This window comes from Harpia harpyja, chromosome 4 (genome assembly GCF_026419915.1).
Source record: "Harpia harpyja isolate bHarHar1 chromosome 4, bHarHar1 primary haplotype, whole genome shotgun sequence".
Taxonomy (NCBI): Eukaryota; Metazoa; Chordata; class Aves; order Accipitriformes; family Accipitridae; genus Harpia; species Harpia harpyja.
Genome location: NC_068943.1, coordinates 85,043,618 through 85,070,758, shown reverse-complemented (window position 1 = coordinate 85,070,758; position 27,141 = coordinate 85,043,618). Strand labels below are relative to the sequence as shown.

General features: G+C 45.2%; 1 protein-coding gene across 5 annotated transcripts; it reads right to left on the bottom strand.

Annotated features, from left to right (window-relative positions):
* Positions 1-118: 118 nt before the first annotated feature.
* Positions 119-27,141, bottom strand: CDK12 (cyclin dependent kinase 12). 5 transcript variants are annotated; one of them, XM_052785394.1, is made up of 15 exons: positions 25,917-27,141; positions 18,848-19,732; positions 14,680-14,856; positions 13,000-13,139; positions 12,167-12,337; positions 11,149-11,338; positions 10,171-10,227; positions 9,509-9,610; positions 8,046-8,123; positions 7,435-7,551; positions 6,735-6,866; positions 5,717-5,931; positions 3,458-3,904; positions 983-1,008; positions 566-889 (listed from the first exon to the last, which is right to left on the bottom strand). In XM_052785394.1, exons 1-15 carry the CDS (start codon positions 26,966-26,968, stop codon positions 779-781), a joined length of 3,900 nt encoding a protein of 1,299 aa, XP_052641354.1. In that variant the 5' UTR covers positions 26,969-27,141; the 3' UTR covers positions 566-778. The 5 variants fall into 5 exon arrangements, with proteins under 5 accessions (XP_052641351.1, XP_052641353.1, XP_052641354.1 ...); XM_052785395.1 differs by having other exon boundaries at positions 566-862; XM_052785391.1 differs by lacking the exon at positions 983-1,008 and having other exon boundaries at positions 119-889.

Sequence of the window (27,141 nt, the reverse complement as noted above, 5' to 3'; positions counted from 1 at the left end):
GGGGACCCTACAGTAAGTCATGGGGCGCCCACCGGCAGCCTAGCAAGGAATACAACAGGGAGCTTTGCAGCAGCTGAAATGCAGACAAGACCTTGCTCTGGGGGGGAAAAGAAAAAAAAAAAAAAAAAAAAAGAAAAAAAGTCATGTCGCTAAAGGTGGACAGGCGAGGGAGGGGAGGACCGGTGCGAAAGGCGCATCTCTCAGTAAGGAACCCCTCTCCCCCGTCCCCCCCGCGGAGGCACTCTGCCAGGCCCACGGTACGCCTTCCCATAAGAAGAAGTCGCCTGGGTTGGGGCACCCCAGCTGTGACCTGTTCCTGCCCCACTGGAACCAGCCGTCCCCGGTCCCAGCTCGCCGTAATTCTGAATTTTGGCCTCTGGATGTACCAGCGTGTTGTTGCTCCCCTCGGGTTTTGTAAAAGATTGCCCAACCGAGTGTATGGCGACAGGGACTCTGGCGAAGCGGAGGTCCTGGTCCCCTGGAAACTGGACAGATCCTGTGCCCTGGTAATTGCTCGTCTCCCCAAGGTGGCTCACGGAGCCCAAGAAGGTCCTGCTTTTCCCCAGAGGCTGGGCAGAGGGTTCTAGTAGCGTCTGGCCTGAATTCAGCTCCTCGGCACCAAATCCCCCCTCTGAGCCCTCGGTGCTGTAAGTCCTGGAGGAGTGGGACCTGCCGTAGTCCGCGGCTCTCGAGGCTTGGTGTTCGTGTGTCGCGTGGCCGAGCGACTCCGACTCTTGCTGGGAAAAGAGCTGCAGCAGCGCAGCCGTCACGGCCGGGTTCAACTCTTGGGCTGCGCTGGAGAGATCGCCTTCGGACAGAGGCGGCGGTGGAGGCGGTCCGGGGGGCTCAGGGGGTCTCTTCTCTGGTGGGAGAATGCGAGGAGGACATGCTGTGGAAGGGTTACTTCTTTTAAACACCATCTTAAAACATCACGCGAACAGATATAAATACATTTATACGAAAAAAAAACCAAACAGCCTACCGAGACAGTCCGCTCTCTAGGATGCACTGGAAAAGAGGCGGAGAGTTTTAAAAGCTGGCATTCGTTGCAAGATCAATGCACATGTTCATTAACGTTTTTCCCGTACTCGCCCCGTCCCCCACGCTCCCAACTAGGCGGCAACAGCTGTCCTAACACATGGGCACCCGTGGAGGGAATTCCTGCTCTCGGATCAAAGGCTAACGCCAAGCAGGAGACAGATGTGGAGCCACATGACAGCACGTGTTCTCCGAACGCAGGGTCTCCCGCTGCACAGGGACGCTGTGCCTTACTGCTCCGGTACCAGGCTTGCCAGCGGCCAGGCGGCTGCGTACTGATAGAGCATGGCCCTGATGTATTGGTTTAGAAAAACACAAAACCAAAACCCAACCCCAAACCCACATGTACCAGTTCCCCACTTGCACCCATGACAGACTGAAGGGAGCGGGTACCCCCTCTCATGTCCCCTCTTTGCTTCTTACCAAAGCCGGCCCTGCTTTGCCTGGTTTATGACCTTTTTGCAAAGTACATTTCCAGCGTACAGTCCAAAACAATCTCAACCCACAAATATTTGCATGCAACATACAGACTGCTCTGGAGCATGAGAAAATCTTTTTAACCCCATCCCCCCTGCCCCCTTCTCCCCCAGTCCGTCCCCCCCCCAAATCAGATCTGAAGTCATAAGGATTTCTGTTTCAAAAAGGACCCCTCCTAGCAAGAACAAAAGCACCCTTCACACACCCCCACCATCACCACGCTCTTACTACTTTGTATTACTGCTTTTGAGCCAGCAGGAAGAACAAAGCAGCCCGGTTAGGCGGTGGGAAAGGCGAGAGCAGAGCTCTGGCCCTCCCCCTGCTAAGGCAGTGCCACGACTAGAAGTGACACTGCAGAGGGGAGGACGCAGCTTCCCGCAGGACACGATCTGCTCCCGGTGCCTTGCGTGCCGGCTTCGCTCACAAAACCAGTCCTGACTCCTGCAGAGCAACACAACTGAACTGACTCGATCTCATTCATCGACAAAAGGATGGGCTACACGGTGATTAAAGTTATTACTGGCGATGACGTAAGAGGCCACGAACACCTTGTTTGAATCAGATCCTCAAATCATTTGCAAAACTGGTTATTAAAAAGGTCAAACTTTATTGTGAAAACCAGTAGTCTTCCAGGACCACCCCTCCACCCATATCAGTCAGTCCACTTTAAAACTAGATTGTATTTAAACCCAGAAAACAATCTTCAGGTAATTTTAAAGCCAAGCTGATTTGGGGACAGCATATCATTTAAAATAATTATAAACAGAGAACAATGTTATTTAATTGAATCTGCTCTACAATAACCTAGTTATCTTCCAGTACTAGGGCAAAAAAAAAAATAAAAAAAAAAAAAAAAAGCACGATCACAACTGGCTTGTGGTGGGCGGGTGTGTTGAAGGCACGAGAACACAGCACGTTCAGCTACATTGCAGAGGAGTTGTGTATCGGGCCAAAAGAGGCTCCCCGGAGAGTCTGAGACATACTCAGGAGGTGCTTCTAGAATTTGGTGAGGTCGTCACAGGATGTTGCTAATAATTCAAAAAATCAACAGAAACAAAAGACATGGATACATTTACACTCACCTTTGAAAAGGAAATCCACGAGTTCACTGATACAATCAGGTCTTTTACGCATGCCTCTTACTTGCTCTACAAGAACCAGCCATTTGGCTCAACTTCAGATGTCACTGAATTCTAGGACTCATAAAAGTCAACTCTATGTAGAACCAGGCACACCGAAGCTGGATGCGCAAGTTTCTTATATACACAACTGCCACTATCCCTCCCTTCCAGCACTCTCCAGTATTTCAGTTCTCATGTTCTTTAAAATCATCTCTGCAGACCTTTTTTTGTTTTTTTTTTTGTTGTTTTTTTTTTTTTGAGAGGGCAGGAAGGGAATGGTGAAAAAGAGAATTGGGACAAACAATAAGATGGGAAAATCCACAGAGATTCAATGTCCTGTGCAAAAAAACTACCTGAACGTGTAAACTGATTACTAGGGGTATTAGAGGAAGAACTGACCCTCCAAGTTTCCCTTCCACTTTTGGGCAAAAACCAAAACCTTCACTGCACCTTAAAAATCTTCACTGACCCATTCACAGTGGAGCACTAATGGATTTTATATGCTTTGGAGATGTGAAGCAGAGTAGTATTTTTGCATTTTGGCTTTTTGCAGTTGTTAAAACCTCCTGAGCAGTCCAGCACTTACCGCAGGGAGTGGGTCAGTGTCTTTCTCAGTCTTGAAATCTGAGGCTTGACCACATTTTAGCACCTAGCACCCTTCCTCCTCCCATCCACACCCCCAGCCTCCCTCTGTCACAACGCTCGAAGGTCTCAGTTCCTCCTGGCTGCAGTTAAACTACAGGCACTCATATGGAATACTTTAATTGTTCAAACAAGTGCATGGCATCCAAGATGCACAAGCAACAGTCATGATTATTTACCTGTACTTTCCTCTGGATGCATTGTAGGGGTTTTCCTTGGCCCCCGTTGCTCGCTGCTCTTCTCCCCATTGCTCTCCTCCAGGGTTATAACAGGCTCCTGGCTCTTCATTAGCTGACTCAGCAGAACAGCCAGCACGTTCTGCATATCTCCCTGAGCGCTGGCTGTTTCTGGAGTCGCCTGCTCCTCTGGTAGCTGGGCCTCTGTGGGTGGCTCTTCTATGGCTTCCTCTGCTGCTGCTGCCTGAGACTCATGCTGCTGAGTTGTAGCTTCCGTCAGAGCATTGATGGACTGGTTGAGAGCCTCCAGCTGCTGCTGCATCTCTGGGTTAGAGTGTACATTCAACAGCTGGGCCATCTGTGGGACACTCAGATCAGTCTGGCTCTGCAGCAAGTTCAGTAAAACAGCTAGTTCGCTCTGATTCAGCTGCTGGGTGATTTCTCCAAGGCCTGCAGGAAACACAAGAAGCATCACAGGAAAGTTAGGCAAAACTGCATCACATCGGTTTGTAATCGTGACGCTGCACGTAACAATAAACGCCTCTTCTCCATGTCCCCAGACTAGGGGAAGGCACAGAGGCTCCAGAAGGAGCATTCCAGGATAGTTTGCTCAGATTTCCGTCATCAGCTTGCCCCCTCCAGACTACAATCAGCTCTGAACAGCACTGCAGCAGCACCCCGTGGTACTGCACACACACTGCACTCACCCAAGGCTACAGCTGGGTACTGCTCTGTTAGCCATAGAGGGAAGCTTCTTCAGTGCCCCCTCAAATCTACCAACGTGACTGTGTATGTGGCTGCTTCTTAAAAATCAGCTCAGTTGAGTCAAACCTCCCTGTTCCTTGGTTAGCTGAGGGTGTCCCAGGAATCAGAGTGGTGACCGAGGACACCACACCAGTTATGGCAGCAAGTCTGAGGATGCGGGATGAAGATTGGAAACCCTTAGCCCACTTCAGTGGCAATCAGAGCAGCAAGTCTGACAGCAGCTCAGCCCCTCTCAAGATCTCTGCAGCACTCTGTGGATCAAAAGCACTCCCTCCTGTACTGGAAAGCAGGTTTCCCAGGATGGAGCTGAGCTGCTGTTTGGGACGGAGGAAGGGTGCGTTCCACTGATGCAGCAAAAGAAATTAGGTCAAGCAGAAGGCAATTCCTTGCTGAAAGCTGGCCTGGTATCAGAGAGGACTCTGTCCTGACCTGCAAGTATCCAGGTTAGTCTAAAATACAACCCTTGAGTGGCATCACCTCCCTTTGCACAATGCTGGAACAGAGCCTCCTGAGTGACAAGTGACAAGGGTGTCCCTTCACACTGACATTGACTTTGTTAGTCTAACTTTTTGGGAAGAAGGGTGCAAAGGTTTGGTTTTAGCAGCTTAGTTTTAAGCTCCCCTTGCTGGTAGGCAACTAAGAATGTGACACTCACTTTTCTCAGCTGTTTGTTAATCCAACCACCACCTTTTGTCCATCTGCCATGTTTCATTGAACACATGGATTGCACATTCCCTGGAGCAAGAACTGTCTTCCTTGTTACTTGTCAGTACAACATTTGATGTGAAGGCAGCTTTAGCCCATATCTGGGTTTTGATAAGGCTTCTACAGAACAATCAGCATGGTTTGGGCAGCTTTGTCTATCTCTACATTCCCAGGAATCAAAATACCTCCCCTCCAACTATTTTCTAGACACAGGAAGGTTGGTCACAGTTTTGGAAACAGTGTACAAGTCCTGGTCCTGCCAGTCTTTATGACCAAATGATCTTTTCTGCAACAAGAAAAGTGCAGTAACGTACACTCTTGCCCACCAGCCACTACCCTGTTACATCCCATGCCTAATCTTTATATAATTTGATCAACAAGATCAAACTTCAGCTCATCTGCACACCCTGCACGCAGCTGTACCTTCCAGTCTCTTATCTGGCCTAAGTGACTCAAGGACTCCTTCCATTACCCTCTGTGAAAGCATGCTTTGGAACCAATAATATAACTCATAGAACAAATTCATAGTCAGGTCATCAGTGAGTGAATTCTGAAGACTAGCCAGAATGCTCTGCGGCCAATAGTTTTCCCAGCAGAGGGAAAAAAAACAGGGGGGGGAACAGGGGAGGGAAGTCAGGATAGGAAGATGCTGGAATGCCCTTTCTGTAGAAATAAGAGGTGAAAGAACCAGACTGTCTTGAAAATAGACATAAGCCTCCCACACCCAGACCAGAGAGAGCAGGGAGGTAGCATATCAGGAGGAGCCTTTCACAGAGCAGACCAGGCACTGACCTACTGCATCTCCAGCACCAGACTCTGTTTTGAGCTGGGCGGGCTGTGGGTGCACAGGACTGCTGTTGTTTTTGACAGTGTCTGTGCTTGTAACAGAGGTAGTTTCTTTCCGAGAAACTTTTGATAATGGCGGCTCCTCCACTGCAATCCCGCTTTGCCGCTGCCGTCGGCGTTTCTTGCTCCACAGCTCGTGGCAATCCTGCCAGTGGGGAAGGCTGGAAGAGAACAACACTTAACAGTTAAGAAACATAGCAAGAAAACCGATTTAAACCTCAAAGACCACAGAAAGTTATTAGCGCTGTAAGAGAAGCACAGATGTTCCCCTGACTGCAACCATACTATTAAACCAAGAAAGGGCAACTCCTAGAACCAGGAAAGGCAGCATAATTTGCATGTGAATCATTTAATTTGCACTGGGATCTCACCCCTGAACAGACTAGGTTAGCTACAATGCACACAAGCCCCAATGAGTGCAAGTCCACCAAGCTTTGAGAGTCTGGCAGCTTTAAGAAAGCAGCTGCCTTTAGTCACTCTGAAGGAAACAGGAATCTCAAAAGCTACTGCCATACTTGCACGCAAAGCAGCTAGAGCAGAGTTTTATAATCTGCTTGACTGGAGTGGGAGAAAAGAGCTGCAGTGTGACACTGCTCAACAGCCACTCTTCTAGTCAATTAACAAGCAGCATAAATGAAACCTGGCCAGCCCTCCATGGCACAGAGGACAGGGATATGCTACATGCTACTCTTGCATATCTTCCAACAGAGTTTTAGAGCACCTTACAAGCATTAAACTCAGCTTTATAAAACCAGCCTGTTATCAGGAAGAAAGCCAACAGCACAGGAAGAGCTATTTGCTCAGCCATATGACAAAATGCAAGGGCAGAGTCAAGAACCCAGAAATCATAACTTAATTCTGACTGAAAAAAAAAAAAAACCCACCCAAGGCCAAGCCAGTGGCTTCTTCCCAAAGCTCATTAGCAGAGAGCCCACTGTGGTGGAGAATGCCAGCTGGAACTTACTCTGGAGGTGCCATTTTGCTGAGGTCAACATCCTTAAGGAAGTCACTCTGCAGGGCCTGTTCTGCTGTGCAGCGCTTGCCAGGGTCTAGCGTCAGCATGTGGTCCAGCAGGTCGAGAGCAGACGAAGGAATGCTGCGCAGAGAGTTGGAAATATGGCTGAGTTAAGGGGTTGTTCTCAACAGGGGGAGAAGCCCACTTTCAGAGAGACACCTCAGGCCTAAGAGAAATCCATGCAGTCAAAATTTATTACTACATGATGCAGCACCTCAAAGACATCAACAGAACAGGCATCAGATATGCAGTATTTTCAGTCTAATTTTTGCCATTTATTAAGAGCAACTCTGCTACAAATCCCACAAGATTATCACACAATTATACTCTCCCCCCAGAGAGCATGTCTTGGAAGTCAGACAACCTCAGCACTGTGAGAATGCCACACTGTCAAGTGTGTTTTCCAGCACAGACCCTAGCTAGAAGGGTCACAAGTGTGCAGAGGCAGGGAATCCCTCTGAAAGGCACCTGTGGCAGATCAGATATTTAGAAAGGGGACAGTGACCCCGAGGGCAGAAGGCAAGAAGGGGAAGCACTGCTTTATCCTGCCAGGTAGGCTAGAGCCAAAGGATAGCAGATGAGTCACACAACGTAACAGGCGGCCATAACCCCCACGCAGCCACTTATCCTCTCTTCTAACAAAACTCACAAGGAGAACTCCTCACGCAGGCGCCTTCGGTATTGCTTCTTCGGTTTCATAGTGTTGAAGTAGGGCAACTTGATGACATCTGGCCACACTGCTGGACAGGGGCTCCCACAGAGCCGGCTGAGAACCAGAAAAGCAGAGTATGATCAGCAGGTGGAACACAGCTAGGAGGAGAAGAGTCACCAAGCTGAGTGAAAATGTTTCCTTTCTAAGCAGTTTACTGTACCAATAACCTAGGTCTGGGCACACTTCAATGAAGATTAGATAACCCTCAGGTTAAAAAGGGGGTATTGGGAAGAGGAAAAATGATTACCTTGAGTTTATAAACCATCCAACACAATGAATTTTCAGTGTGAGATGCAATTTAGGTTCATGATTTTTCCATTCAGCTAACAACAGCAAAGGTTACTGAGGGTGCATACATTAGCAGCCACACACTTGATGGTAGGCATGGACACCTAAATGCCTAACTATTCGCATTGGCAGTTACAGTCATTTGCTGGTCCTATTTTGCAGGCAGGTTAGAGAAAGAGGGCTCTTATAACACAGAGACAGCGTGCATGAGCAGTTTCTGCAGTACCTCTTCTCATAGGCATGCATGTGCAATCCTTTACCTGATTAATTCAAGCTGAGCCAGTTCCAGATTGGCTTGAAAAATAGGCTTCTTTGTAAACAGTTCCCCGAGGATACAGCTGGAAAGAGGAAAAGCAAGAGGTCATGACAGCAAACCCTTGGGATGATCGTTTGAACACTGCAGCATTTCTGTTCAGAAGCAGGCTTGCCTGAGGAGAGTTATTTGCATCAGAGCTTGTAGTTGAGAACTGACAAACTAACCTATGTGTACAGAGTCACCAATTCTACGCAGCTGGGAAATAACATTCACTAGTAGGCTGGTTAACATGTCACAGGCTTCACACTTTAACTCTTTGCGGGGAAAGGAGGATGTGTCAATAGCATGACAAGAAAAACAGCCAGGCATCTCATTTTCCTCCAGATTCAGCCCATTTATCTTTTCAGCTTTACTGGGGGATATCTGCTGTCCCAAATTATCCTCAGCTGCCAGTAGCTTACTGTTTGTCATTGCCAAGCACAGGACATAGCCTTGTACACACAAGGTTTGTACGCACACACAACATTTGTACAGCTGGAAGGGAAAGACGAGGAGGAGGGAGGGGACAACTCTGACTCATTCAGTCCTTAACACCTACTCTTAAGCCTTCCAACAGGAATGACAATCAGTGCCAAATATAGCTGTGGGCTGATAACAGGCACCTGTCTGCTGGAACTGGACTAACCCCACTCATTTGGCACAGGACACTGAACAGCAACTGGACCTCACAGCCGGAGTTTCCAGAAGTAATTATCAGGGCCTGACTTTTACAAACCTTTGTTGTTTGCATACTAAGCTCTGCTGAAAGTTCACCTGTGAATATCACAATGGGAAGCACGCATTTTGGGAAATCCAGTCCCACTTCTGAATGCTGAATCCTTGAGACTCTGGTTCTGAATCACTTAGAAAATGTTCCATCTTTGTGGCTGAACTGCCCAGACTCCTCCTGTTCACGAGGCTCCCTACACTACTAGAAACCTGAAATCTCTACTTTAAAACGTTTCCTAGATTTAGCTGAAAAAATTAGGTGACAGCAATCTGAAGAGCTTAGAGAAAAACTCTCTATTAGGTCATTAAAACCATACACTGAAACTATGATCAACACAGAGTAAGCTTTTCACCCTTCTGCTTCTAGTGGTACATCGTTATCAAAGGTTGGTTGGTTAGTTTGGTTTTTAAATAGCAACAACAGATACTTTTTATGCTTTCACGTGTCAATACCAAGAAAAGTCTCATTCTAGGAGCTTTTACTAAATGGTATAGTTTTAGTTAGGTGACACACACCTATTTCCTCAAAGCACAGAATTCTGAAAGTATTCCTGTACTATCATAACATTCTGCCTAGCTGGAACAGATACAGCTTCAGAAATCAGCACAAATCAAAGGCCACCTTCCATTAGAACTACTCTATTCATATGCTGATGTTCACAGCCCAACCAGGACAAAAGATACAAACAAGGCACTTACCCACAGCTCCACACATCTATGGCCGGTGTGTAACGCTCCTCACCTAGCAGCAATTCTGGAGGTCGATACCACAATGTAATGACTTTATTTGTGTATGGACGGCTGGAATGCAAGATACAAATATAAACTGATGACAAGAGCCACAAAACCCTTACAAACGGTAATTTTTACTTCCCAACTGCAGAGTTATGCATATAAGTAGAAGCAGTGGGCTTTCAAGTGCCTAGGCTTCCATAGCACCTGCTTGAGTTAAATAAAGCTGATAAGATATCACAGATTTTAGAAGTCTACCTATGTGAAGACAGTAAGCTGTAGATACCCAAGATTGAAAAATCCTGACCTGCAAGAGGCAGCAGCAGGCTGCCATGACTGAATAGTGACTGATCTCAGAGCAAAATGTGGTCCATGGCAGGTCCATGGCAATCAGAGAAGATGTTTTGTTCCTTATCAGCTGGTTTGTCTAATGAAAAGCTATTAATATCAGCCAGGATATAATAGGATATAATTTCCAATAGCTGCAGCTGCATTGTACCACTTACACTGGAAATAGTTTCTCAGGGAATGCCAGGACTTCCAAGTGAAGGGACTATTGGATATTAAGAAAGGAGATCATCTCATCTATGTAAGCCATTTCCCCCTTCCTCCACCCTGCTATGCCTCACCTCTCCTCTGAGCTGTAGAGTCGGGCGAGTCCAAAATCTGCAAGTTTGATTTGCCCACTGAAAGACAAAAAAACAGTCACTGGTTTGAATCACAGGTGGGATCACACGCTGCAAGCAGTAACAGGTAAGGAAATCTCCCCATGTAGTAGAGAAGCCTAACAAAGCAATGTTTGCAGTAATTACTTTTGGATATGCCAGTCTTAATTTTCCAGATCCTATTTAATGCTTCAAAGAAACAAAAAGGAAAAAAAAAAAAACCCAATAATTCAGTCTCATCTCTATCACAAACCCTTCCCAACAGGCCAATGTCCCAGAGAAGTTTTCTAGATGGATATCCAGACATCTGGATACAATTATGTGCAGTATTATTCCCAGAGGCTCAAAGTTTTCTTATGGGTATCCAGATAAAGACTTGAGAATTAACAGCAAGTGAATAATTGTTCTGTATTCTGCGATGAACTACATTACTGCCAAACATTGCTATCTAGAGAAGAGAGAGCATCCATGGAGAACTGCTACTTCCTACCTTAACCCTCAATGGTTTCTCTGCATACAAGCACTTCCAATAAACAGTATTTTTGCCAAAATACCATGGAGACCAAGTGTACGCAGAGACCCACTTACTTCAACTCAGCATGAAAAAAGGTTAACTGTAAGGAGCTGCAAAACAGTGAGCAGAGGGCCTCACGTGGAGAGACTGCTACCAAGAGCAAGTTAAGCAGAAGGTTGTTAGGGTTGTTCACCCTTGCAGCAGGAGACGTGTTCTCAGCCAGCAGCAGCACCCAGGAAAGCCACTGCTTAATTATAACCATCCGTCACACCACTGGTGGAAGCATGCAGGGTTATATTCCTACAGTGGATCAACACCTCCTGTTCCTAAGCGTACTCAAGGCGAAGACAACAACTGCGCGCTCTCAGCTGAACCCAGGGAGAGCGCAGGGAAGAGCTTAGACAGAAATGTATCTACTCCCAGGTTACCTGTTGTTCAATAAGATGTTGGAGCACTTAATATCTCGATGAAGGAAATTCTTTTTGTGACAATAATCCAGACCCTCCATTAACTGTTTCATGAAAGACTTGATATGGTCCTCTGAGAAATGTACCAAGCCAGATTCTAGCAGCCCCATTAGGTCATGGTCCATGTACTCAAACACAAGGTAAAAGGCACCTGGTATAATAAAGTGAGAAATTATTTAAGGCAAGAGAGGAGACACAAAGAAAAAGGAGGAATGAAAGTAGACTCCATTGTTGAAATATTCTTTTTTGTGCACTGTTGGGTGTGTTCTGTTGGTATTTTCTTTAGCACAGTCTTGTGATATTTAGGGCTTACTGGGCATCCTAGAAGATTTTTCTTCCTCAAGGGAAGAAAAAAAACAAACAACCCCAAAACAACTAAGTAGCCCCTCTAATGCATCAAGCTGACATCTGAAACCAACATATACACCCAAAATAAATTCCTTTGAAATCCTGGTCATGTTTACCCACCTGTTTTGTTTTTTCTTTCAAGCTAGTTTGCTGAAGAGATTACTGCTATGCATGGCTTGAACTGATGTTTGTGTTGTTCCTTTCTCTCTCGTGGTAAAGAAGGCCGCAAACAAAAGCTAGTGGGATGCTAGAACAGCCTTCTTCCACAGTGACAGAGGACAGAAAACTTTTCACACTATTAGAAAGTTTGTTGCCACTCATCAGTCTTAAAAGTGACCCTGTAAAGGCTTTTTTTAAGCCTGCTCTTTTATGACTCTACAGGAATGCAATGCATCCTTTTAAGCCCGCGTCTACCTCTGCTCTGCAGTACAACAACTCATTTTAACTAGAATCTATCCTTTGATGTAAGGCCAAATCCAGATGCCAAACTTGCTGGAACTGTGTATCAAGGAGGAATGCAGAAAAAAAATCTACACCAGAGTTTAGATTTTTAGTTTTACACTAAGAATAAACAAATGGAGTTGCATCACCCCTTTGGCTAATCAAAACCACACCCCACAGCAAATACTACCTTTGTCCTTCTTGAAATCCAGTGCATCTTGTTTGTCCGTGACAATTTCCTTCATGTTAACAACACTGCGGTGGATCAGCTGCCGAAGGATTTTGATCTCACGGATGGCTGTGATAGGGAAGCCTTCCTTTTCATTGTCCAGTCGCACCTTCTTGAGAGCCACCAATTCACCTGCCAGAACGAGCCAGTGTCAAAGCCTCTGCACACATCACTGCTAACAGCTCTGTGGGCTTCCAGGGGGAAGTTGAAAGTAGATACGAGCACAGTCAACATCCACCAAGAAACAGCAGACACAGCTTTAGTTACCACCCTACTAATTTTTGTTTAATCTCTCTGTCAGAAGTTATCACACCAACAACTCAAGACAGATGACACCAGTGCTCCTCCTCATCTCCTTCACCAGAAAGTCACACAGGTGAACATCAATTTACCCTTGAAACCACCCCAGTTCCTTTCACAAGCTCTGAGACAGTAAAGTCTGACAAAGGCTCATTTAAAAAGCAGGGGTTCAGTTGGCATCTATGGCTGGCATAGCTATACCTACCACGATCATCTGACCACTTGTCAAATTGTACACACAGGGCATACGATTTCACAAGCAGAGAGGGCAGCCGGGCACTAACTCACAGTTAGTATTTCAGAGCTTCTGTTCTTTTGTGCCTTTTGAAAACACCTGATGTAAATGCTTATTCCAGGGCTGGAGCCATTTCTAGTTCTACAGGTATTTGTCATTAAGCAGCAATGCCACTAACACTGGAATGGGTTTTAAGCACACCCACAATAATGATGCCTTAAAGTAGTGGAGTCAATCTGAAGCCACTTGGCATCCTTACCTGTATCCTTGTCCTTGGCTTTGTACACCTGCCCATACGTCCCTTCTCCAATAATTCCAATGATATCAAACTTGTCCACACAACGCTTCCCCCAGTCACTTTCCGTCTGTCTCCTCTCCCCATACCGAGGACAACAGATTCTGAAAGACGGAAGCAGACTGTTAAGACACTCGAGTGCTCCACCTCACCTGCCATCCCACAAACAAATGCCCATTCAACCGTTTTAAGCTGTACCCTAAAAACAAAAAGCAAAGGTCAGGCACCCTGTCTTTACACTCCTAGCAACTGAGTGTTCAGTAGAGTTTAATGAATTATGCTATATAATCTCAACTACTCCAGATATAGGCACTGCTATGCAGGAATATTATCCTTCTATTTCATTCAGATACTAAAACACCCCATCCAGAACACTCTCACTATCAGATCTTTTCACTTCAGTTATGCATTTATCAGCTGCATACGGCTAACAAGCAATACATTGCTCCTCCTGGGGAAGTAAGTAGTGCAAAGAGTAAGACAAGCAAAATGGATATTATGCCACCTCATTTCCACAGACTTTGAGATGGCAGAAGCATTTTGCTATAGCCTACCTGGGGCATGCAGTTAGCTACACAGACTTCTACAAAGATCTCATTACATACTTTTAACTGAGAGTAGCTTGAAGGAGAAACAAACCAGTATCTTATGATTATGCTACAGTGGGACAAAAATCAGTGTTTGGAATCTTTTGCAGAAACGCTGGACATTTGATTTTTGTTTAAAACAAAGTGTAGCTAGCGCTCTGTGTACAAAACGTCAAGGCAGCTTGCTTCCTTGATAGTCGCATAAATTTTGTTATCAGGGGAAGTTGTATATGCCTTGCAACACGACTAATACTCTGATTGCGCATGAAGAAAAGGTGTATGTCTCCTGTTCAGAATAACCAATTCCTAGAAGCACCACGAGCTTTATATAGGGATACTCATCAGGAGGTTTTGGCCTACAAGCTATAGGCTAAATCAAAAGACGAGAGAGCTTTCAGGGTAGATGTGGCTGGAGATTGACTATGGCAAACTCCAGCAATTTCTACCATTGAAAGGGTCAAAGGGGAAGACAACAGAATCCATCACAGCTTCAGTACAACGCCTGAACCGTAGCCTCCATTTGGTGCACCATTTACACATCCTTCTCTTCTTCCCAAACCGTTGTACTGTTAATTCTCAAATAGATGGGGCAAGTGGCCTCGAACTGTGAGTGGTCCAAATATGAAACAACCCACAGGAAACAGTTAATACACCATAAGAAAAAACAGAAATATGAACTCATTTTCTCCACATTTCACTTCCCTCAATAATAAAGACAGCACTCAAACAAGTCTGGGGACAAAAGAATTTATAAAACTGAACTAAATCTGGCTAAAGATTTATAAGTAAGTGCACGTTAAGTGTTCTCCCCATCCAATAAATGGTGGGGAGGCTGCTGAGGGCTGACAAAGCAGCCGCCAGATTCAACTTAAAAAATGACAGCACTTTCAACAACGCCTTCTCCACAGAGAGCACAGGGCATGCAGTCAGCTCTTCTAGGAGTGCTGCAGTATATGCTGAAACCTAAAGCTTTGGAAACCTAAACTGACATATGTGTGAAGAAACAGAAAACCTAACAACTCAAAGAAGGTGAAAAAAAAAAGAAAGCCAGCCTTACTTTGGTCTCTTTTTGAACGGTTGCTGAGGTGGTGTGGCTGCCTTTGGTTCCGGGGAGTCAGGAGGAGATGGGTCCCCCCCAGGGAGCTCTGGAGGGAGCGGGAGGTCCGTGAGTAAGTGTCGTGGTCTCTGCTCTCTATCTTTCTTCACAGGTTTTGGAGGAAGAATCTCTTTTGGACTAAACTCCGAAAAGTTAATACAATAAAAAAGTCAGACTTAACAGCCAATTAACAAACAAAAAAGCCTACTGTAGGACAACTCTCTATTTGAGAACGTAAGGTTAGGAGCCCAAGTTTAAGTGTCAAAATTAGCATAGCCAAGTATAAAACAAAACAGTCTTAAATTTCACAGTGATAATATATCAGGAGAGAAAAGTGTTAGGTTTGAACCACTGTCTTCAAATAAACACACAGCTCTCTGCCACTAGAACTTGGTCAATTTGCACAAATACATAGTTATTCTCAGTTTCCTGTAAGACAGTTCAGGTTATCAGCCAGCACCCACTTTCTGACCCTGACTTCCTCTATTTAGTCTATTTATCATACTGAAATTAAATGCATGACTTGTTATGGACCACTATAAATATGAACCCAGAATTAAGTCGCTCTACATAAGTAACTTTTAACTTCTTAGCAAGGACTGAAATGTAGCTCCAACTTGTGAAAATTGCTGAGAAACCAAAAGCTGACTTTTTTTTTTTTTTTTTTAAAAGAATCAAATTACTGATGGCATCAGAAGCTTGGTTTAGACTGGCAAGAGTCTCATAAGCAGAACCTAATTCTCTCATGTATGCAGCAGGGAGAATTCCCAGGTCTGAAGAGTCAGGAATTCTTCTCCACGCAAATCTTGGCTTCACCAGGAAAAGAAAAAGATTAAGAGATATGAACAACCTTCCAAGGTTCGTTTTTAGGGCAGCCAGCAGGAGGTTTGCTGTTTGTCAGCACCACCAGCTTTAATGCCTCAGCACAGAGAACTCCACATAAATGAACTGATGGAAGTAGGTCATTTTCCCAATTTTTTTATTAGACGCTGCCTAATCTGCATGACAATCTCTTCTGAAATATAGTTAAGAAACAAGCAAGACAAAGAAGGATACTATTCTGGCACTGAGCTCTGACATCTTCTGTAAAAGATGAGGGAGCAATCTTATCCCACTGCTAAGAAGTCACCAGGCAGCTGCAGAACTAATCGCACGTCACGCCAGCCTAGACCTCTGGAGGAAAGTATTCACTGACGGGCTCTATTACCAGCGGTACATATCCTAGAAATACCAGAAGTGGGAGAGCTGCACGGGCTGAAGCTCACTCCCCATTAACTGCAAATTCTGAATGTGCAGAACAATAGCCAGCCGGGTCACTTCACCGAGGCAGAACCCACATTAAACCTCAGAAGAAGTTCTTCAAAGCAAGATCTAGCTGGGGCCTACAGTCGCATGTAGGATGCAAGGGACTTTGTTCCAACAGAGCAGATCAGCTAGGTTTTTCTTTCTTTACTGCTTTCATATGTGTACTTGAAGCACTGATCCAATGTCCAGTTCTTACAGATTGAACATTCACAATAACAAAAAAAGCAGTTGTTTATTTGACTTTGTGTTTAATCCACTTCTAATCGGCAATTCATTTGTTCCTGACAGTATTTAAATATCTAACAGTATATGCTAAGCTTGGTCCCTTTGACCCTGTCAAACAGATTCAGCCTTTTTCCAGACACACATCAAAAGCCAACTTCTTTGCAAGACTTCTTGGGAAGGGCCAAGGTGTGTTTGTAGGTTTAACCTGCAGGCACCCAGCCTCCCAGGAGTTCCTTTCTCTCTCTCTCTTACCAAATAGTTATCATTTTCTTGCTGACACACTGTTATCTGCACTTAGTTATGTACAGCTTAGTTAATCTGTCTGCGTATCAGCACTAGTGCCCCTAGATGGTTACTTTAATTACCCCCAGAACATTTGGACATTTCACCAGGCATTTCTTTCAAAGTGAGAAAGCCAAACAGACCCTTCAGAGTTGCCCAAGCAGAAAAATAACGAAGTGCAAACGCCAACTGCCTAACAAAGGCTCCTAGAAGCTACCTCCCTTCTTCCCCTCCCCTAAAATAGCAGGAATGCGATCAGTCAGGTCTGCATTTTTAACTATGTTAGTGCTGTGAACAGTCAACCAGGTGCTGTCAGGAACCTATGCAAGCTATGCAACTTCTGAGTGCAACATCAAACACGTACAAAGTTTGTACCACTTGCTTCTAAACAGCTTTTCCTCCCCTCCTGCTACATGAAGCGACCCACGGTGCACCTTGACTGCTGTGAAGTCTAAAAGCATTATAGACAGATGATAAGTCTTGAGAGCTCAGCAAGCATCGAGAAAGGTTAAACAGTCTCTAACTGAATGAGGCATGTTTTGTACTTGGACACTTCAAAGCACGTTTCCAAATCCTGTGCTTACCAGGGTCTCAGAGCTGGAGTGTTTTCCCAGTCTCAGCATATGAAAGCAAAAGTCTATCCAAGAACAATTTTGTTCATAAATACGAAGGCAGTTGATCAAGAGTGAGCTTCCGCACACAGTCATTGCCATACGCAACTGCCACTAGACTCAGCAAAATGAAGCAGGATTTCCCATCCTTTTACTGGGAAAAAGTCACTGTAAATCCACTTACTAAGCTTAGCAACCAGCAGTATTATTGCCCACACTCCTAAGTTCATAGTGATGGCAGAAATAAAACACACTTTTACAAAACTAAGCTGTACCTGGGTGGTAAAAAAGAGCTCTAGGTGTGGGTGGCTAAAAAAATAAAATACAGTATTTGCAGCACAATTTCTGTGTTTGGAATAAGGCAACACAGCAGCAGACTCTTGCTTAGACTGGCATTTGAGTTGGGAAAAGATCTGCAATCTGTTAAAAGCTACTGCTCATCACAGATACATTTAAACTAAATAGACACTTGCTGAACAACGTTACACAGCTTAGGAAGGGCAACAGAAACATGCACAAGCCTAACTTTTACCTTGATCGCAGTGACAGCATTACCCTAATTTACATCAATACCAAGACAAACCATGAAAATTAATTAAATGAATCAGAATATGTAACATAGTGTTCACTTCAACCACAGGGTTATTAAGTCATAACTATCATGTAACACACTATTCACCAAAAAACATGCTTTACTAACCGATGAGATACCTAGTACATCTTTAGCGATGGTTAGAAAGATACAGAGGTTGTTAGGGAACTACAGGCTAAGCAGATCCAATAGAAAAAAGAAATTTCAGTGATGACCTGACGTTAACAGCACTACAACATACTAACAGCTACAAAAGGAAAAAAAAAAAGTTTGTTTTTCTTCCTCTCCACCTCCATTTTGGATATTCTGTTCCCTTCCCCTCTTCCCCACCAAAGGAAAACCGCCACAGTAAGGTTTTTCAGACCAGTTCATATTAGAAGCCAAGACCACCACCAGCCAAGACCCAGAGCAGCAACAGCTACAATTACAGGACAGAATTAAGTCTGCATGTTTTGATTATAAATGATAGGAAACAGAAATTTGAAGTAGGTGTAGTTTCACTCTTTCAAACTCTTTTTCAAACAAACAATACCTACTCCTTAAGCAATAAGGATTGTATTAATTATGCAATAATTAAGACAATACTTAAGTTAAACCAATGCCATTTTTTACGTGCAGGCATGGCCTGCATGTTTGTTGTGTTTAGAACAGAAATAGATCCGGTTTGTGTTCTTCTATTGGAATTGTTAAGCTCTTTCCTGTTACTTAAGTACCAGTTCTCGAGGAATTAAACAAAAAAAGCAATTTCAAAATAAGCCTGTGCAAATGGCTGCAACACAAAGGGGTGCATAATTCTGGATCCATGTTTCATTACTGTAATAAATACGAACAAAGAGCGATGTGAAACTTTTACTAACCAGCATTAAAACAGCAGCCAAACCTCTCTTTCTCACTGAGATAAGATGTAACTACCTGCACAGGATCATAAAACTCTCCACATAAACCTGACAGGGCCAAAACCAGGAATGGCTGTGCAATAATGCATTTATACCAGCAGCATAGTCCTCAGAGCACTCTGCAGGACAAACTAGCAACTGTCAAACTAACCAAAAGAATCTGTTTATTTCAATGTTTTGCTTTTAAATGCAAACCAGATGCTCTTGTGTGACCTTACCTATCCAAGTCATCTTCCCCAACTAAAATAGGGGGGAGCGGAAGCGGAGGCAACGTTGAAGTTTTCAGGTGTGGGATAGCAGCCGTCACAGACACTTGTGTTTTTGTAGCGACTTGGACAGAGGACTGAGAGTTCACCTGAGAGGATAAAGTAGACGTCCTTGGGTGGGAAGAAGATGGCAAAGATGTTGGGGCTGAAGTAGGGACCTGAACGGGAGTCAGTTGGGATGGTGGCAAAGGTGGAACAGCAGGTGATGGAGGCAAAGGCGGCAACGGCGGAGTTGGAGGTGGTGGTGTGGTTGTTGGCAGAGGTGGAGGAGGTGATTTTATTGAGGGTAGTGGGGGTGGAATCTCCTTCTCTGCTGTGTCTGTCTCTTTTGGAGATAGTAGGTCCTCTACTACTGCTACAGGCTTCAAGTCTTTTGTTCCCGTCTGTTTCGAATCTCTAACTGGAACAGGATGTTTCCTCTCAGAGTTCTCCTCTGCCTTGATTTTTGTTGTCTCTGCAGGGGCTTTAGTCTCTGTGTTCGTATACAGTAAATTCACTAATTCTGTATCTGAAGACGATTTTTCAGATTTAACAGTTTTGATGACCTTTTTTGATTCTGTTCCAGATTCCTTAAGTTCAGCTAAGCTGTTCTCCTTTCTAGACAGGAAAACAGGTGAGCCCTTTGCTTCCTTCCCATCCACCTTGGCTGCAGCTGCTGCTGCTGCCGCTCGCTCCTTTTTCTTCCTGCTGAGTTCTGCCCCCAGACTGGAGTTCAGCGGTAGCCTTGTCGGTGATATACTGGAATGGCGACTGCGTGACCCAGACCTCTGCTTTTTACTGTGAGATGATGAGTGTCTTGAATACCCAGGACTTCGGCTTCGGGACTTCACAGACTTCCTGTGGAGAGAACGGGGAGAAGATAAATGAAACAAAGCATCTCTCAACCTCTGAGCTACTCACCAACATCAACAGCTCTCTCTGAAAATAATTCGAATCCATTATTTGTCAACTAAGTTCAGAGAGTCCATAACACCTGTCAGGAGAGACTAAAACTACTGAAATGAGTTTACTGACTAAAGCAGTACAAGCTTCAGGTCATCATCCAGCCTTCCAATGTCAGGACTACCCTCACAATCATACTGTTAAGACAGAAACGAAGGATCAGGATTGGACAAGCCTCAAGGTAAAGACGAGATCACGGATGCATGCACTAAACAGAAGACTTCAGCTGAGAGGATGAGCTGGCAGTTTACAAATCTTTCACGGTAATTATGTACAACTTTAAAGGAAGCAACGGATAAAATATGACTGCCCTCATGGGAATGCCGCCTCAGGAAACACCTCACTTCAAGCTAATTTTTCCCCCTGGTTCTCTTACTATCATCAGAACTCAAATTTGCATACTGTGATTCAGGAGAAGAAAAAAACAACCCCAGAAATTTTATTGTTTGAGGTATGTCCAGAGGGTCTCAGTCTTTCTCTACAATAAATGGGATCTAAATTAGGTATATATGCAGAAATTAAAAAAACCACACTGAAAGCCTGTGTTGTGATACAAGCAACAAGCAAGGCAGGAAACACCTCACACCATCAGGGTACGCACCATCAGCATGGGGTGAACCTAGTCAGAAGACAGCAGTAACCACAAGCTCAGTGGAGACTGATACAGAAACAAGATAAAAAAATAAAATGGAACTGGAAACTGGTACTTCCAGTGTCCATGTCAAAACAACTGACAAGACAGAACTGTTTCCTCCACTTAGGGAGGAACTAGGATTTTGCAGGTTGTGAGACAGCATACTTGAAACTGTACGCATAGTAGGCTCTGAAGGGTTTAGAAGCTGTGTGAGCCGACAGCAAAACAAGAAGTTTTGAGATCAGACCCTATGAATACTAATAGAAACTATGCTCAAAGTTTATTTTTATTCCGTGATTTATTAGTCAGAACATACCTTTTTTTGAAAACATGGAGTTCTCTCAAAACATAGTTCCACGGTAGTTATAAAACACATCTAATAGCAAGCAGGTTTGAATGCAGTTAGATGCTGGCTCGCTTGTAACCATACTCAGAATGTAATTAACAACAAGATCTAAACTGTTTATAGTGCTACTCAAATTAATATTATCCTGAGACAACAAATGTTTGGAAAACAAACTGGAAAACCAAGACAGACTAATGCTTCCTCGCTAGACACCACCAGCACCTCCAAGGATGGACATAGTTGTGATTGCACGGGAGGTGAAGGGTCTCTCGCTGCACAGCAGTGTGGAATTTACCAGAACCCTCTTCCCTTGCTACTCCAAGCACAAACATTCTGCCCTTTCACTAGTAAGTGCAACCCCAAACCTCGTGCTAACAGTGGTCAAAGAACACTATGACTGCAAGTAGTCCTTACCTTTAGACTTACAAAATAAATATACAACCAGAAGGAGAAAAGTGTCAGCTGAAGTCATTCAACTATTTTCCTCTTCAACACACTGCTCTGTAATGGGAATGCTGCCTCAGGATCGCCTATTTTTCCAAGGCTTCTGCTTAACAAATTAATGGTCTCAGACACAGTTTACCATTTGGATAGCAGTTCACCTTCCACATCCCAGTGCAAAGTTGCCAGGTGCTGAAAAAGCTGTTACGTTTTCACTATGCCCAAAGACATTCCAAAGGCTAAGAAAAACGCTCCTAATGAATCCTGTAGGATGCAGTTTACTGCAACCACAAATAGTTTTGGGGTTAGCATTCCCTATTACAATTCTTTCAGGATAGATTGTTTAAGATGCCATGATAGTCAGTTTCCTGCTCCCCATCTCCCATCCTCCCCCATGATTAGCCCCCCAACAGTTACTCCAACTGGTTGCAGAGCCACATTCTCAACATCACTCAGCAGATCTTCTATAAACTTCTCCAAAAGTCCAAATTTACCTTATTTTTAATAGTACTACGTTAGAAATGCAGCCACCAAAGATACCTGCATGGACACAAGCAAGGGAAAGGTAATGCTGGAGGAAGCGGTGGCGTGCGCAGACAGGACCTCCCTTACGCAAGGGTTGCTGTGGAAGGAGTTGCACCACAGAACCAGCTCTTCCAAGGGCTGGGGATGACTCCCTGACCTTCTATCAGCAAATATACACGCTCCTGTGTACCACCGGGACTAAATCCACTTATTTCCTCCCAGGTGCTCCACAGGCACCACTCACGCTTTTTCTCTTCAGTTGTCTAATGATAATTACCTATACCTATTATACAAAGAGCTGTTGTTTCTAAGCCCATTTTCCAGCTTGGTGTTTACGGCTGCTTTGTTAGACCTGAAAAAGGCACCACATCCAGAAGCTTGTCTGCTTTCCCAGCTCTATCAACACAACCAGTAATAGATCACTCTACAACAAATCTTACCTCATATCATTAGACCATCAACAGCCTCAACACCACTACAGTGCTTGCTGAGCAGCGGTCTTCCACAGCAACACTTGCTTTTATCACTGCTGGATATCTCAAAAAAGATGCAATAAGACAGAAGGTGCACAGGCGGATTTTGCTTTTTGAAGATACTCTTTCCATCCTCTCGAACGATCTTTTTGTGGCTTTACTTGCAGTTAGTTATTTAGCACTTTTACCCCTTTCACCCTTAACGTGTGTTAAGACAACACTCTACAGCTCGCCTGCTTTGCTAAGATTATCAGGGATGGGCGGGGGGCAATTCAGTCTCACTTGCAGTTCTTTTTCTGGATAAAAATGCTCTGGGATTAAAAAACACCTTGTCGCCTCTCTAGCACTGGAAACTAGAAATACAAGATACTAACCACAACGACTGTGAATTAACATCAAGAAGTCAGAGACAATGGCTCATCTAAAAATCCAAATAAAAAAGCATTGCTAGATTAATTTAACTGATACAATCAGAAGGTTAGAATGGTCTTTGGAGGAGGGAATGCTGGAACCCTCCAGACCTCCTCATGCTGGAAACAACCACAGCTAATAGCCATTAGCAGAGGTGACCCTGAATCAGCTGGCAGAACAACAAAGCCCCACATCTACATACTTCCATATTATCCAGTACACAAACTCCTAGGAACATCTACAGACATTAAAATACATTACCTGCTCCAAGCCGCAACAGAAGATGAGTAAAGTGCAAGCGAGTATCTGGGAAGCCTGACCACATGCCCCGTACTCTAATTCATCAGGAAACAAGCTCAAACAGAAGGCCAATGTTTCTCATTTATGAATGCCCGATGACCTTTTGCCATGGCAAGGATCTGCATAACAGTGGCCACTACTACAGCACGTGCACACACTCATACTTAGCTGCTATACTTAGTACAGAGCACAACCCACCTTCAGCAGGCTGAAGGACTCTGGAATTTCTTCTTCTAGTTTTAGCTGCAATGACAACAGTTGCTACAAGGAATGGCAAGCCACATCTGTTATTTTCCCTACTGACCAAATCATCCTCATTTCCTCCTAAATTGAAAGCAAGTTGTTTTGCACAGTCATTTGAAATGCAAACACTCTGTATTTTCTCCAATCAGCACAGCACACTGATTCAGTTTCCTTATACTGTATTTTGGATGTGGAGATTAAAGAAAATACAGAATGCATCAAAAAAAACCCCAACAACAACCCGTATTGTCAGTCATTGGAAATAATTCAGTGTCCCAGAAAAGCCTGCGTTACCTCCTCTGAAGCATTTAAGCCATAGTCAGATGTTCACTGCCTATATCAGTCTGCCAGTTAAAGACATTTTCTCTCCCAAAGTGTTCCTGCCCCTCCACGGGAGCCAACAGAAGAGATCAAGCAGTCACTCCCCAGCTACTCTGGTGCAGAGTCAGCTGCCTCCATTTACACACTCATCTGCAGCAGATCAACCAAAGCTGGCTTTGACGAAGCTGGCAAGGAAGGCTCAGCCCATCCACTCCTTCAGGTGAGCTCCTGAACAGCCGTCAGCAGAGGGTCAGCCCCACCTTTGGCTTCTGGAGCAGACGTTTGACCATAAACTTACACCGACTACCTCACCATACAGGCTACAAGCTCAGTGAAGCAAAACCAACAGTGAATTACAACTTACAATTTGCCTAACGTATGGAAAATGCATTAAATTCCCTCTGTCCCTTTACTAGAACCACTTCAGGTGGACGTTTTCTGAAGGAGTGATCCATATTTTTTGCTCTGCTTTAAAAGAATATATCACACAGTAAGTTATCTGCTCAGAAAAAGAGAGAAAAGTAGTAGGTTATCAACTGAAGTCAGAGATTCAAAGAATTCAGTACAAGCTGAGTGTAAACAGTAAGTAACCTTTGGAATCTATTTTGGTTTGGGGTCTAGCATTTTGACAGTGAGTCAAAGATGCCCTTAAAAAGTTTGTAAGTCCAGGGAAGCAGCACAAAGTGCTTCAAAATTGCTCCCATAATTAAGAACAGGAAAATATAACTGCTTAATCTCTCAAGTCAGAAGCAACTAGCCATTTACAGAAGAATAAGCTTCAGGTTGTCCTGGGAAGTAGAGTAACCTGGGGGGGAAAAAAAACAAAACCTCTTCGTATACCACTCCGTTTTCCACATGGTTTCTCCCCGGTTAGGGCTCAACATGGACATTTAACAGGTGCCATAACACAAAATTATATCATGAAGTATACATATGTTTTCTACTGCTGTGTTCTCACTCTTCCGAAAGTGTTAGTAAGTAACTAACGCGTAAGAGCAGTGCCACCAGGGCAAAAAGGATTGCGGGGAGGGAGAAGAAAACCATTAATGACTATCCCTCAGATCGTCTCAGGTGTACAGAGAGAAAACAGGGCAGAGGAGAAAAAGCCTGGAGGAAATTTTCACTATGTAAAGTCACAGCAGTGTAAGTAGATTTTACGTAACAGCTTCCAGGGTGCTAAAACCAATACACCTCTCACAGCAAGGACAAAGGCACTATTTCAAGCCCACTATAGAAGACAGTATTCCTGAAGTTAAGAGAAGAGTTCTAGTAACAAAGGCCAAATTCTAAAAACCCTGAGTTCTTTGGGAACTGCTGATCACATAAATGCACTCTGGAGGCGGCCTCTTCACTCACAGCTCCTGTTTGGACCAGAGGATGCAGTACAGCTAACACAGCGCAGAGCATTTCTATAGCTATTACATTCCAGGTCACATCTTAATTGCCATGGAGCTACAATCAAAGCTCCACAGCACCCATGGTGACAACTGGAAACTCACTTAACATAAGCTGAAGCCAAAAAAAAAAGAATCAACATTAGACTATGTATTTGTCCATATAACAGGATGATTAACAAACATCTGAAATAAAACACACAGAACTACCTTCAAATAATAGTTTCCTTCTGTAGCAAGGTTACTGACTAAAGAAAAAAAAAAAAAAAAAAGAGAAAATTATAGTTAAGCCAGAATACAGCTGGGTCCTACTTGCCCTTCCAGAACACCCCGATTTCAGAATGGAAGCAAGAAACTCTAGTACTGAGAAAACAAAGTTTAGGCTAGAAAGATGGAGTTTACATGTGGTCATCTCTAATTCAAGGAAAAAGAAAAGTCAAGTCAGTTCAGAAAGAGCAAAGTACACTCAAAACAAGCCACCCTCTTGAAAAGCATCACCAAGTTTCCACATGCAGTAAACAGATAAAGGCTTCCAGAAATAGGTGAAAACATTCTCCCTGGCTGAACTTCTTGCCAGGGAAGCGCATTAGATCCCGCATCAGGAGCTGAATGCCTCTGTCTCCCTTCAGAGCACAACCTCCTCAGGAGCCTCGGCCCTTCTGCGGGGGCCACCTCCAGAGGTAGTGTGTAATTTAATCCCAGGAGCTCATTCAGCCCTAGGCCTCTCTGCTGAGAGCCAACATGGACGCTGCCTACCACCAGTCAGGGAGGTGTTTTCCAAAGTGTGAACACCATTTTAAAGGGAATTGCCACGAACCCAACCAAAGCAATTCCACACAAATCACTCTGCAGCCAAATCAGGCAGCCAGTGACCTGGGCCCCACCGAGATGAGGAAGGGGGTTAACCCCTCCCATGCCCGGAGCCACCCCGGCCACCCCCAGCCACATCCCCATTCCCCAGGGCATGGAATGCAACGCGGAGAGCACGCACCTGGCGATGGGGCTTCGGCTCACAGAGCGCTTCGCGGCAAACGGGCTGCTTGAACGCCGTCGGCCGTAAGGGCTCGGTGACCTCCCGCTGTATGACCCGCTGCCTCTCTCGTAGCTCGAGGATCGCCTCCTGTTATAGGGGCTTATGGACCTCTGCCGCCGGCTGTAAGGGCTGGGAGAGCGAGTGTTCGACTGGTAGGCCACGGGCTCCTTGTAGGGTGGGCTGATCGACTGCCGGCGCGAGGAGCCACCAGGGCTCTTCCTATAGGGATCATAGTTGCTGGATGTGTGAGAGCGGGGAGGGCTGAGATCGTACTCCTGGATGTAGGAGGCTCCTGAGGGGCTGTCGTCCAATTTAGGGCTGTCGGACCATTTTCTGTGAGGACTTCTGGATTTCCGCTTCGGACTGTCGATTGTTTTGTAACTTTTTGGAGCATCCCTTTTCCGATGGCTTTTACTGCGCTCTTTGTGGCTGGACTTGAGCTCCCGATCCTTCCTGGATTTCTCCTTGTGCGCTTTGGCTGACCGGGATTCCTTGTTGCTACTCTTTGAGGACAGTGACTTGGGGTGCTCCTCGGTCTCAAGGAGTCTCTTGGAGGATCCCGATACTCTGTCCTTGGTGGACCCGGACCTGCTGGATGCCTCCAGGCTCTTCTCTAACTTTCTCTCTTTTTCTGCCTGTTTGCTCTTCATCAGCTCACGAATGCGCTTGTGCTGGTGGTGCCGGTGCTTCTGTATCCTCTCGCTCCTGTCCGCTTTCCTTTCCTCGTTCTCCCTCCTGTCCAGCTTGAGGGCCACATCATCCGAGAAGGTATCCGAATCTGAACTGATGTCATCGTACTCCACCAGCGGCTTGATCATCGCGCCCAAGGGTGCCGCTGTCTCCTGGGCTGCCAGCGGTGACTCCTTGGAGTGCCTGGACTTATGCCTCTTGTGCCTGGAGGCCAGCCGGTGCCTCTCCTTGCTGTTCGAACTCCCGCTGCCAGGCCCGTGCTGCGAGGACCCCCCGCCGCCCCCATCCTTCTTGCCCCCATGTCTCTCCGGATTTGGCATTCCTCCTCCACTGTGCTCGAGAGAGGAGAGGGGGGGGGGAATCCTCCAAAACCCCCAAAACTTCAAACTTCCTCAGCGCCCGCTCCTCGCACCATTCACCCCGGCCTCGGCCCTCCCTGCCGCCAACACCCCCCTCCTACATGGGGAGCGGGGCAGGGAGCGCGGCCCCGCGG